The sequence below is a fragment of the Candida parapsilosis genome, contig 005806 (assembly GCF_000182765.1).
Source record: "Candida parapsilosis strain CDC317 annotated contig 005806".
Lineage (NCBI taxonomy): Eukaryota > Fungi > Ascomycota > Pichiomycetes > Serinales > Debaryomycetaceae > Lodderomyces > Lodderomyces parapsilosis.
In genome coordinates this window covers 72,061-88,561 of record NW_023503279.1, presented here as the reverse complement: position 1 = coordinate 88,561, position 16,501 = coordinate 72,061, and the positions used below count along the sequence as shown (strand labels likewise).

The 16,501-nt window shown below is 39.4% G+C and overlaps 12 protein-coding genes across 12 annotated transcripts; 8 read left to right on the top strand and 4 right to left on the bottom strand. All coding sequences in view use genetic code 12, as the record gives it.

Moving 5' to 3' along the window:
• MED11 (Med11p) lies at positions 1-510 on the bottom strand (the record flags this gene model as incomplete). The annotated part of the gene is made up of 1 exon (XM_036807394.1): positions 1-510. One exon carries the CDS (start codon positions 508-510, stop codon positions 1-3), a length of 510 nt encoding a protein of 169 aa, XP_036664235.1.
• A 99-nt stretch (positions 511-609) lies between these two features.
• Positions 610-1,824, top strand: CPAR2_300450 (dihydrofolate synthase; the record flags this gene model as incomplete). Its single annotated transcript, XM_036807393.1, has 1 exon — positions 610-1,824. The coding sequence occupies one exon, from the start codon at positions 610-612 to the stop codon at positions 1,822-1,824; it is 1,215 nt and encodes a 404-aa protein (XP_036664234.1).
• Positions 1,825-1,997: 173 nt separating this feature from the next.
• CPAR2_300440 (uncharacterized protein) lies at positions 1,998-3,680 on the top strand (the record flags this gene model as incomplete). Its single annotated transcript, XM_036807392.1, has 1 exon — positions 1,998-3,680. The coding sequence occupies one exon, from the start codon at positions 1,998-2,000 to the stop codon at positions 3,678-3,680; it is 1,683 nt and encodes a 560-aa protein (XP_036664233.1).
• A 79-nt stretch (positions 3,681-3,759) lies between these two features.
• ASC1 (40S ribosomal protein RACK1) lies at positions 3,760-4,887 on the bottom strand (the record flags this gene model as incomplete). The annotated part of the gene is made up of 2 exons (XM_036807391.1): positions 3,760-4,185; positions 4,363-4,887. 2 exons carry the CDS (start codon positions 4,885-4,887, stop codon positions 3,760-3,762), a joined length of 951 nt encoding a protein of 316 aa, XP_036664232.1.
• Positions 4,888-5,497: 610 nt separating this feature from the next.
• CPAR2_300420 (uncharacterized protein) lies at positions 5,498-6,907 on the top strand (the record flags this gene model as incomplete). Its single annotated transcript, XM_036807389.1, has 1 exon — positions 5,498-6,907. The coding sequence occupies one exon, from the start codon at positions 5,498-5,500 to the stop codon at positions 6,905-6,907; it is 1,410 nt and encodes a 469-aa protein (XP_036664231.1).
• Positions 6,908-7,034: 127 nt separating this feature from the next.
• Positions 7,035-8,174, top strand: CPAR2_300410 (ERMES complex subunit; the record flags this gene model as incomplete). The annotated part of the gene is made up of 1 exon (XM_036807388.1): positions 7,035-8,174. The coding sequence occupies one exon, from the start codon at positions 7,035-7,037 to the stop codon at positions 8,172-8,174; it is 1,140 nt and encodes a 379-aa protein (XP_036664230.1).
• Positions 8,175-8,269: 95 nt separating this feature from the next.
• CPAR2_300400 (5'-(N(7)-methyl 5'-triphosphoguanosine)-(mRNA) diphosphatase) lies at positions 8,270-9,184 on the top strand (the record flags this gene model as incomplete). The annotated part of the gene is made up of 1 exon (XM_036807387.1): positions 8,270-9,184. One exon carries the CDS (start codon positions 8,270-8,272, stop codon positions 9,182-9,184), a length of 915 nt encoding a protein of 304 aa, XP_036664229.1.
• Positions 9,185-9,347: 163 nt separating this feature from the next.
• On the top strand, positions 9,348-11,639 carry DBP7 (putative ATP-dependent RNA helicase; the record flags this gene model as incomplete). The annotated part of the gene is made up of 1 exon (XM_036807386.1): positions 9,348-11,639. The coding sequence occupies one exon, from the start codon at positions 9,348-9,350 to the stop codon at positions 11,637-11,639; it is 2,292 nt and encodes a 763-aa protein (XP_036664228.1).
• A 30-nt stretch (positions 11,640-11,669) lies between these two features.
• Positions 11,670-12,512, bottom strand: CPAR2_300380 (DNA-directed RNA polymerase III subunit; the record flags this gene model as incomplete). Its single annotated transcript, XM_036807385.1, has 1 exon — positions 11,670-12,512. The coding sequence occupies one exon, from the start codon at positions 12,510-12,512 to the stop codon at positions 11,670-11,672; it is 843 nt and encodes a 280-aa protein (XP_036664227.1).
• A 176-nt stretch (positions 12,513-12,688) lies between these two features.
• On the top strand, positions 12,689-13,651 carry GCN3 (translation initiation factor eIF2B subunit alpha; the record flags this gene model as incomplete). Its single annotated transcript, XM_036807384.1, has 1 exon — positions 12,689-13,651. One exon carries the CDS (start codon positions 12,689-12,691, stop codon positions 13,649-13,651), a length of 963 nt encoding a protein of 320 aa, XP_036664226.1.
• Positions 13,652-13,937: 286 nt separating this feature from the next.
• On the top strand, positions 13,938-14,216 carry CPAR2_300360 (uncharacterized protein; the record flags this gene model as incomplete). The annotated part of the gene is made up of 1 exon (XM_036807383.1): positions 13,938-14,216. One exon carries the CDS (start codon positions 13,938-13,940, stop codon positions 14,214-14,216), a length of 279 nt encoding a protein of 92 aa, XP_036664225.1.
• A 182-nt stretch (positions 14,217-14,398) lies between these two features.
• Positions 14,399-15,619, bottom strand: CPAR2_300350 (uncharacterized protein; the record flags this gene model as incomplete). The annotated part of the gene is made up of 1 exon (XM_036807382.1): positions 14,399-15,619. One exon carries the CDS (start codon positions 15,617-15,619, stop codon positions 14,399-14,401), a length of 1,221 nt encoding a protein of 406 aa, XP_036664224.1.
• Between the last annotated feature and the right edge of the window lie 882 nt (positions 15,620-16,501).

Sequence of the window (16,501 nt, the reverse complement as noted above, 5' to 3'; positions counted from 1 at the left end):
TTAGTCGGCCATGCTAACGTCTTGACTTGTATCTTCTATTCCATCCTCTATCATAGTATCTTTATTGGCGTTAGGTACTTCTTCCTCCGCTTCTTCTGTATTTCCTCTATCGGCACCGACTACCTGTTCCACTGAGACCGGACGTTCTTTGTTCCCATCGTTTAGCAACTCAGACAATTCCTTCAACTCTGAATTCAACTTTAACTTCCCTAATTCACCGTTTTTTTGATCAACATTTATCGGGAGAATCATTATACCATCTTTATTTTTATCATACACTCCAATGTTGTCATCCATATGCTTCACTTCCTTCCGTAGGTCTATAGCTACTTTACCCAATGTGTCGAATATTTGTTTAGATCCATTTATAAATTGGTCTTTATCCTTGTTGGAATAGGTTTCGAAAAACGACGAAAAGTTTTCAAGAAGGGACACTATCTTGAAATCAATATCTGACAATGCATCTAGCCTTTTCTGAATGTAGTTGTCTGGTTTTTCTTCTGTGGGCATGCTCTAATATCTACTAGAAGTGTAAGAAAGAGTGTTAACGCGAAAGGTATTAAAATTTTCTTTTATTATCAGTATCCTACTTCAGCCTTTGAAAGAGTTATGCCGATTGACCTTGGGCTTTCACGAGTAACGAGACTATTGTCACACTTCAACAACCCTCACTTAAAGTACAAATCGATTCATGTTGCTGGTACAAATGGAAAAGGATCTACTTTAGCTTATATCTCATCTATATTGACACAGCATCGACTATGTAATGGGAAGTTTACCTCTCCACACATGGTGGAATTGAACGACTGTATAACAATTAATAACAAGACTTACCTGAAATCTAAATTCGACGTGATTAACCAAAGTGTTTTGCAAGTGGATAAGGAGCTACAGCTAAGATGTACCGAGTTTGAAATATTGACAGTGACGGCATTCAAAATATTTGAATTAGAGAAAGTTGAGTTGGCGTTGATCGAAGTGGGTGTGGGAGGACGGTTAGATGCGACGAATGTACTTGAGGCATTCAATGGTGAAGGCGGAGTTGTTGCTACTGGAATCACCAAAATTGGAATGGATCACGAGGGTTTATTGGGGAATACGATAGAACAAATTGCACAAGAGAAGGCGGGGATCTTAAAAACCGGGATTCCTTGCTTTGCTGACGGACGGAATAGTGAAGAAGTTTTAGGCGTGATAAATGACAAAGCAAAAGCACTTCATTGTGAAGTTGAGGTTGTTGAACCAACTTTGGAAGATAAAGAAGTAATACAATTCAGCCCCTTGAAGGGTGAGTATCAGTTGGGTAATCTCGCACTTGCATTGAGAATACTTGAGTCGCTTCGTAAGTATTTCACATTTTCAAGAGATCAAATTATTGCTGGAATCAAAAGCTCCTATTGGCCAGGGAGGCTAGAGTCTTTGCAAATTTCTGGGTTGAGAGAGGTTTTGATTGACGGTGCACATAATGAAGATGCAGCGGTAGAACTAGGCAAGTACATAAAAGCCACGTTCCCTAACAAGAAGATCACTTTTGTAGTGGGGATAACTAGGGGAAAGAATTTGGCTAACTTGTTAAAGCACATTGTACGAAGGGGTGATACTGTGATACCGACGTTGTTCCACCAACCGGATCAGATGCCATGGATAAAATGTGAACTGGTTGAGAAAATTACTGATGTTGCGAAAACATTTTGTCAAGTCAAAACTGTATCAAAGGGCGCATACCTCAGCGATGTATTTCGACATTTGAAGGAAGGTGGAAATGAAACGTCACCGATTGTAGTATATGGAAGCTTGTATTTGTACGCTGACGCTGTCAAATAGATCCTAGATATAGCTGCAACAGTTGTTTATAATGTTTTTGGTACCTCTGTTTTCGGTATGTGCATTTCTATTGGTAGCGTACTCCCATTGCAAAGGACGCGTCTTATTCATTTTGAAAACACAATTGATGGAGTAAAATTACATCACACCCTAACACACCCTCCGTATCAAAAATGGCGCTCTCAAGTTTGGAAAAGAAAAGACAAGAGAACATACGGAGAAATAAGGAGCTTTTGTCTAAGCTAGACCTTGATGCTCTTTCCAGTGGTATTTCTCGCGATATTGAAAAATCAAGCTCGCCACAACCGGTAAAGAAGAAAAAGGTTGTGAAGCCGAAAAATGAAACTAAAAGAAGAGAGGTTGAACCTTCGAGAAGATCACGACGTCTTGCTGGAATACAATCAGAACTCGAGAACCCAGAAGAAGCAGCAAGAATTAGAGAAGAAGAGGAGGAAAAAGAACGTCGGAAAAGAGAGTATGAAGCTTTGAAACGAACCAAACTTTTTGGAGACTTTCATTTGATTGATTTGATCACAGATCGAAAAAGTGGAGATATGTTGTTTGAAGATAAAGTTAGAAACAATGTTGAACAAGGCACTACTGATATAAAGGTGAAAGAGGATGTGCTTTCGCAAGAAAATGAAACGTTGCAATTGATTCAATCTCTTGGAGGTAAATTTTCAGCAGGTGATTTTTACGAGGAGATCAAAAGAAAGGAACCAAACAGTGACACTTCGGTAGATGCGAAAAGGAAGGAGTTTGAGTCGAAGCGTATTTTTCAGAAGTTTGACCCATTGGATGTAAAGTTGGCGCATTATAGAATTACTGCAATGATGTTTCATCCATCAACTACTGATCGTGTTATAGCAGCTGGAGATACCAATGGTAACTTGGGTATATGGGCCCCAGATGCATCATCCGATAAGCCAATGACTACTATCTTACGCCCTCATGGTAAAAACATTTCCAAGATACTCACTCCATCTAATGAGTTGCAAAAGTTGTACTCAGCATCGTATGATGGCAGTGTGAGATCACTTGACTTAAACAAATTGACAACTACTGAGACTATCTATTTGAGTAATGACGGGTATTCTTTAGGCGTTAGTGATATCAACTTGGTTCGTGAGGATCCTAACTTGATGTATATGACTACACTAGATGGCGTATTTTGCAAACATGATATCAGAACTAAACCAAAAGCAAGCATGAATTATCTTAGATTGCATGATAAGAAAATTGGTGGTTTTGCTATAAACCCAAACAATTCCTACCAAATAGCCACCGCCTCATTAGACAGGACACTCAGAATATGGGATTTGAGAAAAATTGGACCACTGGAGTATTCCGAGTTTGAAGAGCAGAAGAGTCCACATATGTACGGAAATTATAGTTCTCGTTTATCGGTTTCCTGCGTCGATTGGAACATAGACAACCATTTGGTTTGTAATGGTTACGAAGATCAAATTTGTATATTCAACTACAATGACAATCCAAAAATAACCGACTGGGGGTCCGACTACATGCCCGATTTCAAACCTAATAAAAACAATAACCCTGACGAAATAACATTACCAAATAATCTTCACCCAATGAATAAGATCAGACACAATTGTCAAACAGGACGATGGGTATCCATATTGAAATCAAGATGGCAAGAGAACCCTCAGGACGGTATGCAAAAGTTTATCATTGCCAATATGAATCGTGGCATGGATGTTTACGACCAAAAGGGTAACATATTGGCACACTTGAACGATCAAATTGGTGCTGTACCAGCAGTCTGTACTTTGCACCCTACACAAAATTGGGCCGTAGGTGGGAGTGCCAGTGGTAAAATTTATCTTATACAGTAGCACACAAAAACACAGTTGTATATATATTAAAGATACCTCTTTCTCAATTCTCTATATGGTAAAAATATGTACCTCCAATTTAAGCAGATGGAGTCATAACTTGCCATACTCTGATGAGGTTGTCAGTGTAACCGGCAAACAAGTTTTGACCGTCAGCAGACCAAGCCAATGAGATAGCTTCTGGGTCCTTGGCGTTAGCACCGATGGCGAATTCTGGTTTCAATTCATCCAACAATGATCTTTCTTGCAATTTGAAAATCTTGATACCAGTGGTAGTGGCAGCAGCCAACCAGTATCTGTTTGGAGAGAAAGCCAAAGCGTGGACTTCGGCCTTGGCGTCCAAAGTGTACAAGGTCTTGTTTGAGTTCAAGTCCCACAAGATGATGACACCGTCTTTACCTGCAGAAGCACACAATGATCCATCTGGGGATAAAGTGATGCATGAAATGTAACCAGTGTGACCAATAAAGTCAGCGTTGGTAGAGTAGTCGGTCAAATCCCATGACTATTGTAAAAAGTTAGTAAAAAAATTGATTCCCAAAAAGTCCTTATTCAATTCCAATCAGAGATCTTGGTGATAAAAGATATGTCTCATTCGAAGCAAAATGCAACGTCTGAAGTAGCAAATATGGAATAATCATCACTTGAAATTGAACCCGTGTGAAAAGAGTTAAAAACATACCTTAACAGTCTTGTCCCATGAAGCTGAGATAACCAATGAGTTGTTACCAGATGGTGAGATTCTGACAGCTGAGACCCAGTCGTTGTGGCCGGTCAAAGTAGCCATACATTCACCAATGGTGTTCCAAACCTTAACGGTCTTGTCTCTTGAAGCAGAGACAATTTGTCTGGAGTTCTTGGCAATTGAAACAGACAAGACATCACCCTTGTGACCAACAAATCTGGTGGTTTTACCTGATTCCAAATCCCACAATCTTAAAGTCTTATCCCATGAAGCAGACAAAGCGTAAGCACCATCAGCACTGATAGTGACATCTTGGACAATGTGAGAGTGACCTTTGAATGATTTTTGTGGAACACCGTATTGGTTGTCGTCACCACCAGTCAATTTCCACTTAATCAAGGTCTTGTCTCTTGAACCAGACAATAACAAATCTGGGTGGACTGGGGTGGTGGCCAATGAAGTGACCCAACCGTTGTGGCCTTCTAAGGTACCTCTCAAAACTAAAACTTCTTGATCAGACATTGTGAAATGCGGATGTAGATAATGTCGTTGTTGTTGTGGAAAGAAGGAAAGGGAAGGGATTAAATTGAAAAAAGTGAAAATTTTATTTGGACTAGAGTTTACTATGAGGATGGGATGAAAAAAAATTTTCAGTTGGTAGTGCAATGCACAGAAAAATTCGATTAGCCTAAAAATTCTCATAGCTCCTGCGTAAAATTTGGACCAGGAAAGCACCAAACGGGAGGACTGACGAGGTTAGAGCTGGAGTAGCGCACACGACGACAGGGAAGGAGAGCCTAATACAATTAAGGACCTCTGGGATGTAGATCAACTCGCCTTAGTGGATGGAACCCGGAAGATATTTCTGAATATACTACAGAAGGAACGCTCTGCTACATAGAAACAATGGCAAATTAGTCGATAGCGCTGTGAGACAAGCTGAGATGCTCCAGACAGTGGATGCTTTTAGGCGAGCTTGTGACCCTGCGATGTATTAGGCAGGCTGATTGGGTAGCTCCATTTGCAATCCAGTTTCAGGTACGGCGCTTAATCTTTCGCGGAGTTTTTTCTTAACTCTATTCTTTACACCTTGTCAACAAGTACCACAGATGACCCTTCCTTTTTATACACGATGCCAAAGATCACAGTAGTATCCGGAGGTACAGCCACTAATGAGTTAACACCACTCTTTTCCAATTTGTCTAAAAGCAACAAGACTTCGTACATATTGCCAATTTCGGATAACGGAGGCTCGACATCGGAATTGATTCGCGTCATAGGTGGCCCGGCTATAGGTGACATTCGGTCTAGGTTGACACGGTTGATTCCTTCTCATCAAGAACACATTAAACAGTTGCTTACATTTAGATTATCGCTGGATCCTCATATAGCCAAGCATCAATGGAATGAAATCGTGGAAGGTACACACGAGTTATGGACTCCTATAAGTTCCAGTACAAAGGAAATCTTTCGGAGTTTCTTCGTTCATCTTCATGTAGAGTTGTTGAAAAGATCAAGAATACACCAATCAACAAAGCGACAGTTTAGGTATGAATTGGCCAGTGTGGGGAATATGTTTTTGACAGGTGTGCGTTTATTCATTGGGTCATTGGACTCCTCCATTGAACTATTCTGCAAATTGACCGACATTAGCACCAACATTCAAGTTTTGCCATGTATAAACACTAACTTTACATATCACATTAGTGCATTGTTGGAGAATGGATTGATTATAACCGGACAGTCACAAATATCACATCCATCAACATCTCAAGAGTACCCGCCTCCAATACATAAAACTCGACCACCAACACCATCTGATGACGCATTGAGGACAAATTATTTCACCGATGCAGGAGTGCCTATAAATGAAGTCGAAATTAGTAAGCACCAGCACCAACAAAGGAGAGTGAGTTTAGAGTCTAGCGTATCGACATTTTCAGATTCAGACGAAGAAGAGTCAGGAAATGTCCCACAATATACCCACCCAGAATTGAAAAAATCCCAATTGCACTTCAATAAACTGGAATCGATTGAGCCTTTGTTGTCTCCAATAAAAAGGATATTTTATGTGTCACCATATGGGGAAGAAATATGCCCTACAGCAAACGGAAGGGTTACTTCGACCATTGCAAACAGTGATACTTTGATTTATTCCATTGGTTCATTAATGACAAGTATTGCACCTGTCTTAGTGTTAAAGGGAGTAGGTAAGGCAATCACCACGGGTAAATGCAAAAACAAAATTTTGCTTTTGAATGGATGTCTTGATAGAGAAACATTTGGTATGACAGCATATGATTTCGTCAAGGTAATTGTCGAGTCCACTGAGTACTCCTTGAGGAATCAAAACATGAATTCGGAGCAACTTCCGTGGAACAAAGTGGTGACACACTTGATATACATGTCAGACCTGAAAATCGACGTTGATGTTGAGTTGTTGAATTCGCGGGGAGTTGCATGTGTTGAGGTTTCTAAAATAGAAAACACAGACTATTTTGATTTGGGGCAATTGGAGCAAACACTTGCTGATATTATATAAAGCGTATATCTTTATTAGAGCAGATTTTGTTAGGTTCAATGTGGGGGGGGGTGGCTTGCAAATTTGTCCGTGGTAGCGCTCTAAATCCATTTCTTTTGGTAAATCTCACCATTGACCATCAGAGCAAATGTCTTTCGATATCAATTGGGATAAGTTAAAAGACGACGCTGCCATCAACAACTCGATAAAGGAGTTTCTTCATGAACAACTTCAAGGCTTGACTTTACCATCCTATATTTCCAATTTACAAGTTGTGGAATTCAGTTTAGGTGATATACCTCCTGAAATCACCATACGACATATTGGTGATCCTTTCGCGGAATTCTACAACGAAGGGGATGAGGACGAAGATGTATTGAAACAGGAAGATGGATTTGAACATGTGAATAATGAACGAAGGGGTGACGAGGATGATGATTATGATGAAGAAGATGACGATGACACGTATGACGACAAACTATCGACAATAGCTGAAGGGATTACGATGCTTGATACTTCTGATGCACCATGTGACCTGGAGTCGAAACCGCAGCATCCTTTGCTGAATCCTAACTCAACAAGCTCTCGTCCTCCAAATATCAATAGAGCTAAAGATTCGTTCCAATCGGTGTTGCATCCATATGGAATGGGTGGTATTCTCAATGCAACCAATCCAGCTGCTGCTGGGGCAGGTACAGAAACGCCCACACATATATTGAATCCAAACATCCTATCTTCCAGGGTCATTCCAAAAATTGCAAGCAAGTCTGATTCGAAGAGACCTGAAGCTGGAATGAATGATATTCAATTCATTGTGGAGATAAACTACAAGGGGGACATGCACATCGATATAATGGTCACTTTGCTTGTGAATTATCCGTCCCCAAAATTCATTTCCTTACCTATAAAACTTCATGTCACGGATTTAGTAATCCATTCGATCGCAACCATAGCATACCTCAAAAAGTCAGTCTACCTATCATTCTTGTGTGACGTGAATGATGATTTTGATGTTAATACCATTGGGTCTAACGCTTCTACGCCTGGTGGTGGAAACATTGTCGATTACTATTTCCACGATCCCCATAACAAAGAGCGTATTGATATTATAAGAAAGATCAAGATCGAAAGTGAAATTGGGGAAGTGGAGAATAACGTATTGAGAAACGTGGGCAAAGTTGAAAAATTTCTAATGGAGCAGTTACGAGGAATTTTGAGGGACGAAATTGCGTGGCCGAGCTGGATTTGCATTGATATGAATGATGACGAAGATGAAGAGAGTGTATAAATATATATATAAATGTGTATAGGAAGCTCAGCGACATTTCACTTTGTTATTTACTCTTTCGCACCGCCAAAGAACACAAGCTAATTGCTTCACCAATGAGTGATTTGAATGACTTAATCAAACAGTTCCAATTTGATCGGTTGCTAAAAACTGATACTCAAGCAAAAACAGTCGCGATACTTGGACGCATACTTGGTGAGCCTGCCATCCTCATCCTTGAAAAATCGGCGTTCAATGCCGAATCAATTAGTCACAATAATAAAATTACCCATTTGATAGACACTATTACGACCATCAATTCCAATGACGTATACAGCTGGGGAAATGCTATATTATACCAGAACTTGGAACAGTTACCAGCAGCCAAAGTGAACTTGATCTACCCTGCCACTGAAACTCATGTAAGGAAATACGACCAACAAGAATTACACTATGTGAGAGAGACGCCTCAAATGTATCAGAAGTACGTTGTACCATACGTTGAGACTATGAAGGGAGGTCGAATTCAGTGGGTTTACAATATCCTTTTCCATGGAAAAGAGCTGGAGTCCGTCATCTACCACGATCGAAGTCATGAAGGGTTTGTTTTATTGCCAGATATGAAATGGGACAGAGTCAACTTGGAGAACTTGTACTTGTGCTGTATTGTCAACCGAAAGGATATTTCGTCATTGAGAGATTTGAACGGGTCTCATATAGACTGGTTGAGAAAAGTGCAACTGAAAGTTAAGTCAGTTGCATTTGAAGTTTACGGTATTGCCCCCGACCAATTGAAAGTATTTGTTCACTACCACCCAAGTTATTACCATTTCCATTTGCATATAGTTAACATTCACCATCCTGGTTTGGGCAATGGAATTGCAGTTGGAAAGGCTATCTTGTTGGATGATATCATTGACAATTTAACTCTTGTCAGTGATTACTATGCAAAGAAAACCATAGGATTTGTATTGGGTGAAAATCACGGCCTATGGCAAATTGAGGGGTACAGAAAGGAACATTATGGGTAGTAAGGTGTACGTATATAGAGCTTTACTAGATAGACACTATGTATTTCATCTGGATCTGCTTTGGTAGCTCTTGTCTTTGTCTCCAGAAATTCATCTTTCCGATGAGATGCGTAAAAGATTTCGATGTTAAGCATCACACAATTACAAGCTACCACAGACGACAATGAGTGATGACGATGGGTTGTTGCTTAACTTTGCAATTCCAGATTCCAGTGATAGTAGTGCTGTACCTGTCAATAAGAATGTTAAAATAAAGGGAGGTAGATGGAAGGATCGTAGAAAGTTGCAATTATCTTTACAAGGAAGAACCAAAGAGAAAAAAGTCAAAGGTGTCAATGGTGTTGTGATAGAGAAACCACGATTACTGAAACGAGAACGAGATGATGACAAGAAACTGAGAACGAATGAGTCAGTCCCTAGTGAATTTAAGAGAGCTAAATTTTCCGAGACCAAGGGTCAAGCAGGCGGAAAGAATAATTCATATGTGTCATCTTTGTTCACTAATAACGAGACGGCATTACAAACTACCATGACGGAAACAAAGTCGGAGGAGAAGGAAAAAACTTATTTACCATCAAACGCACCTGTGAAAGGGGCAACAACGTTTGTTGGGCTAGGCATCAATAACCATTTATCTACGCATCTCACTGACCACCAAAGATTCAAATACCCAACAAAGATCCAAAAACTAGTTATACCGAACCTTCTAACAACTGAGAGAGACTTGTTTGTGAAAGCGCAGACAGGATCCGGTAAAACAATGGCTTTCATATTGCCTATATTTCACAAATTGATGATGGAGAATAAGCATAAAATTACCAGAGATTCAGGGGTGTTTGCGATAATTTTGACACCTACGAGGGAACTTGCAAATCAAATATATTCTGTTTTAGAGAGTTTAACTCGATGTCACCACACCTTGGTTCCTGGAATTGTGATTGGAGGGGAAAAGAAAAAAAGTGAAAAAGCACGATTGAGGAAGGGGGTAAATATTTTGGTGGCTACGCCTGGTCGACTAGCCGATCATTTGGAGAATACAAAGTCATTGGATATAAGTCAATTGAGATATTTGGTTCTTGATGAAGGTGATAAATTGGTTGAATTGGGATTTGAAGAGACCATTTCAAAAATTACAAGAATTATTGATGAAAATTCAAGTATTGCCGAGACTGGTGATAAATGGCAAGGGTTGCCCACACGGAGGATAAATATGTTGTGCTCGGCAACTTTGCAAAATAATGTAAAACAATTGGGAAGCATAATACTTCAAGAACCGGAAATGATTTCCGTGGATAGAGAAGTTGAAGGTACTATCTTGTTTGATGATGACGTTGAGGGAGAAGTTAATGGTGATCCCAATGATCATGAATCATTTGCTCCCGATCAGTTAATTCAAGATGTTTTAATTGTACCACCCAAGTTGAGGCTAGTTACCCTTGATGCGTGTCTCGTCAACATTGCCAACAAAATTGCCCAAAGTAGTACACCATCAAGAACTATGGTATTCTATTCATGCTCCGATTCGGTCAACTATCACTTTGATGTCTTTTCGAGAGATGGCAAAGTAATCAAGAAAGTAAAGGATGATGAAACTGGGGAAGTCAAGACTATTTTGGTGTCACCAGAGGATAGCACAGATGAAAATGGTGCTGATGATTCTGAGTTGACCGCTCCCATAATCCATGACAACACGATGATATATAAACTTCACGGTTCATTATCACAACAAATAAGAACCTCTATTTTGCAAAAATTCATCAAGGATGATCCAAAGTTCCCACACAAGGTCCTCTTTTGTACTGATGTTGCTTCAAGAGGATTGGATTTGCCAAACATTGCCAATGTGATTGAGTATGACGCCCCATTTACCATTGATGATCATTTACATAGAATTGGTAGGTCTGCCAGAGTGGGTAACAAGGGTGAAGCCACATTGTTTCTATTACCAGGATTGGAAGAGGGTTACATCGATGCCAAATTAAAAGTGGTTCACCCACGTGAAGATAACTTGCGTATAATAAACTATGAAAAAATTCTTCAACAAGCATTTGCTGAAAAGAATGCCACTGGAAAGAATAAGCACGACAAATTGGGAAACTGGGATATTCATGCTACAACATGGCATTTGGAAGTGGAAAGATGGCTTTTAGAAGATTCTGCAGCATTATCAAAGGCAAGTCTTGCGTTTACATCACATATCAGGGCGTATGCCACCCATTTGTCACAAGAGAGGAATTTCTTTAATGTGAAATTGTTACATTTGGGTCATTTAGCGAAAAGTTTTGGATTGAGAGAGACTCCAAAGAATATAGGTAAGAAATCGGGCAAGAATAGCGACAAGCATCTTGAAGGTGTAGATGGTGGGCTGAGAAAGTTGAAAAAGGAGGATCCACGAAAGAAGATGTTGAGAATGGCCAAATTGGCGGTAAAGTCCAATAACGAATTCAACTACTGAAACTATTGTGTAATAAGACGTATATTCATCTTAGTTGTACAAATGATCTATAAATTCATCGTAACTTGTATCATTGTGTAAATGAATACCATTGGCCCCATCGCTCAACTGCAACTTCAAACTCTCCACCATAGTATCACCTGTTTTCCAAGTCAAGTGCTTCCACTCTTCCTCGTCAAATTTTTTCATTGATTTTAATGAATCTCCCAATGAATGGCTATGGCTATCTTGATTTTGAGTTGAATGTTTAGCAGCAGTTTGCAAAATCTGTACACTTGGTCGTTCTTGATGCCTTTCCTGTTGTGCTTCCAATTTGCGCTGTTGCATTGTTTCTTTATCCAAATCATCAATGTATTTGAACGATGTACGTAGCTGAGCAGTTGAATCAATAGGAATCAAAACCACTTTACGCTCAACACCATCATTAACAACTTTGGCGGCATAAATTCCTTGCTCTGTTGGATCCAACACGCCTGAGATTGAGTGTTTATCAATGGACTCTCCCCAGTCTTCCACTTTACGTAGATTGAAAAATTTGGTGGGATCAATGGGTAGTTTTAAATCGAGATAATGTGAATCGGGTTTGATTGATGCGGATACGGGAGTGTTTGAAAGCACACGGGTTTTGGGTCTTCCTGGATATTGTAGAAGGTGTAGGGATTGCGTCGCTGGTGAGGGAACTTGATTCATAACCAACGGAATAGACTCTATAATAGGATCATCATCATCGTTTTCCTCCAATGCAGCTTGTACATATTCCAGAGAGGGGCTACTCTCATCCTCATCATTCTCCTCTTTTATTGTAGTTGTGGATGGTCTATACCCTCTTCTATCGTCAACTCTATCATCTTCATCGACAAATAACTGACTCATTTGGTGATGGTGACTTGTCAACACGAGATCAAGAGGGATGAAATCATCAGGGCAATGTCTTCTTTTTTTTTTTTGGCCCATTTTGTGTACCCATTGAGATGGTGCCTTGAGTCAGAAAAAATTTGAGACTTTCCTGCCAGTGCCAACTGTTTCTTACAAAAAAGTGGGCAACTAACATGACATCAGTTGAGCCATTTGATATCAAAGCTACCTATTTAAAGATACTAGAGGATGACAAAGAATTGACAATGCCTATAGCGGCAATTGAGAGTCTTGTGGAGATGTTACGCTTAAACCGACCTTCAACATCATCCGAATTGATCAATCTAGTTTCGAAAAACATTGACTTGTTGAAATCATCGATACCGAATAACATCTCCCTTTCTGCTGGGTGTGATTTATTCATGAGGTTTATATTGAGAAACACCAACATATATAGCGATTGGGAGTCGTTTCTGCAAAATTTAATTGAAAATGGCGAGTTGTTTGTTCAAAGAGCCAAAATATCTCGAGAGAAGCTGGCGGAATATGGATTGCCATTCATTAAGGATGATGATGTTATTCTTGTGCATAGTTTTTCTCGTGTGGTTTACACCTTGTTGCTCAAGGCGAAACAAGAACAATTGACGAGATTTAAAGTTTTGGTAACTGAGTCAAGACCAACTGGGAATGGATACGTTATGGCGGAAAAATTACGTAAAGCTGATATTCCATGTGAAGTGATTGTTGATAATGCAGTTGGGTACGTTTTACACAATGTTGATAAGATAATTGTCGGTGCTGAAGGTGTTGCTGAAAGTGGTGGTATAATAAATCACATTGGTACTTATCAAATCGGATGTTTAGCCAAGGTGAATAACAAGCCATTTTATGTAGTTACTGAATCACATAAATTTGTGAGAATGTTTCCATTGGCACCTAATGATCTACCAAACATGAATTATATTGCTTCGTTGAATGAACTGACAGAAGAGAATCAGAGATATAAAGAATATTTCACAAGTCATGGGGATCAATTCTTGGATCATCATATAGTTGATTTCACTCCTCATGATTATATCACGGCTTTGATTACTGACTTGGGTGTATTGACTCCATCTGCGGTTAGTGAAGAATTGATCAAGATGTGGTATGACTAAGGGAGGAGACTACCCCTTTTCCATAGAAGTTTCTATTTGTCACAGATATAATGTCTAGATATATCGGAGTAAACGATTACCATGGGTACCAGTGATATAATATAGCTTTCTTTAATACCAATTTTTTGCAATTTGTATACTTGCACGACCTGAACAAAAAAACCCTCTACCAGTCATATTCCAAGTAAATCAAATACATTACCAACAAAGAGAGAGAGTGAGGAAAAAATCAATCATAACTAAGTAAGAAAGACACGCCCACCACATACCGTATCCTCAAAAGATTATGTCCAAGTTTGTCATCCCCACCGCTTTAAAAGAATTAAGATTCCACCTATCACAAACTGGTGAAGCATCAGTACCATTGCGTAAATTTCTCACCACCAATTATCCAACTTTGAAACAACAAACTGAATATAAATTACCGATCTTGATTAGAGAAAGTTATGGTGTACCACCAAGTTTAACGGCTAGATTTGAAAGAGGAGAAGAAGTTAGAAAGAATTTGGAAGGGTTGAGTGAGGGGCAAGTTGCTGATGCTTTAAATGAAGTTTTAAAGAGATGAGCGTTGGGGAAGCTTAGAAGAAACGTGTCTTTATAGGAGTGAGGACTCGTTGAGTGTTGAGTGTTGAGTGTTAAGTGTTGAGCGTTGAGAGTTGAGAGTTGAGAGTTGAGAGTTGCAAGAAGTTTGCGTGTATATTCAATGTCAATAAATAAAGTTCAAAAGCTATAGTTTTACCTTTTTTTTTAAATCTTTGAATCAATATTGTTTCCAACTTGATAAATACCCCATCCCAAGCTACCCAATTCATCGTTATAAATCTCTTTAACATTTTGCTTTGCATCTTGAGCAATCCCACAAACAACTACCAAAGGTAAGAAATGTTCCAATGTAGGATGAGCTTTTCTCAATAATGGATCTTTCTTCAAGTCATTTAATTTCGACAACAACGTAGATGAAGTAGTGGGGGAGCTTTTGCTATCGCCACCAGTATTGTCAGTTTCGGTTTCACTACTTTCAACAACCAGTTTAACTAAATCGTTAAATTGTTTGGCGTAAGGCAACCCTTTAGCAGTGGGGTTTTGTTGCATGTACTGCATCGAAAACCCCAATTCACGCAAATTGTGAACTGACATTCCAGAACATATAACCATCCCCTTGAGGTACTTTTGATGCAAATCATCCCAAATTTCATTTTGACGGAAAAAATCCAATGCTTGACCCAATTTGAAATGAGTATTGAAATCAGAATCATTGGCAGTCAATGAAACTTGTACAATGGCAATATCTGGTAAATCCAATGCCCGTTTTTCATTGTAATCAGGTTGTGGTTGCGTTTGAGTGTTGTATCCACTGAATGCAACTTTGAAAGGAACCCATACCCCATGATCAATACCACGATCAGTGAGTTCAGCACTGAATCCAGATTCAGTTAATTTGGACTTAATAGCATCGGCCACGGCTTTGTTGTTGTACGTGTGGAATTCTTCAGCGTACATGTGTTTGGGGAACCCATAAAAATCATAAATCAAGGCGTTTTCACCATTACCGCCGTTGGACCAAGTGGTGCCAATTTCAATTGTGTTTGGTTGTTTTCCACCAGGACTGCTTTGCCAATGTGCGCTAACGACAATGATATAGTCGGGTTTATCCCTTGGGGGTAATGATTTAATTTGTTGACCAATTGTGCGGACTTTATTCCAGGCGCCTTTGTTGCCAAATGAATCATTTTCGTACATAAATGTGGGTCCACCATGGGAGAAGAAATAGGTGGGTAAGATAGATCCTTGATGTTTGATGTATTTGGAAATAGTCGACATGTCGTTGGAGTGTGGGGATAGAGTAGTGGTAGCGGTGGTGTTGTTGATAGTGGTGATAGTGGTAGTCGTATTGTTGTTATTATTGACGTAATAATAAATCAATAGTGATGATAAAACTGTGGTGATTGAAGTTAACCACAATTGCATAGAATGTGTGAATGTGTGATATTCAATGATGGAATGAAACGATTTAAAGCTTTGTTATTTTGTTACGTGTATCCTGTAATCCAATTGGTACAGTTTTGACATGATAATTGATCTCTCTTTCTCTCTCTCTCTTTCTCTCTCTCTCTCTCTCTCTCTCCTCAACTTACTAAACTGAGTAATTAAAAGATAGTAGGTGGTATATATGTTATATTAATAAGCCTTACTAAAATAAACGGGTGCACTTTGAACTGTTTTTTTGGGAGATCAGCAGACATGGTAGCAGGTGCGTATGATGCCGTGTCACAAAATAAGAATGTCGAGAAATGGATAAATACGACACTTGACACACATCCGGCCGTTCTATGCTGCAACATCTAAAAATAAAATTTCACCCTTACATTAAGCATAAGGGGACCAATTGAATTCACGGGTCTTTATTTTGTGGTTTTGATTGAGCTTATACTGATGGGAGACACTGATGTCATGGGGGAGAAGGAGGTATTCGAGTTTGAAATTCTCGGCAATATCCGAATAAGTTCCGTACGTTCGTTACTTTTCTTATTGAAAACCTCCTTTTATTTGCGTTTACAGAAACATTTCAGTTGGTGGAGGACAGCTCAATGTGGCTTTATACATCAGCTATGTGGAGCGTGAAGTACTAAGCACTAACTGGAACACCACAACAACCTCCCCTTTCGAAACCATGTACTACCATCCACTCCATTGCCTTACATTAAGAAGACATGCATCGTTTCTATCCACAAAGAAGCAAAAAAAAAAAAAATTGTCAATGAAATTTCAGGTTTTTAGGCGTCAATTTAAGCGATCGACACAGAATGGAAGTATGCAAAAGAATGGGGAAGTCGTTTTCCAAACGAATTG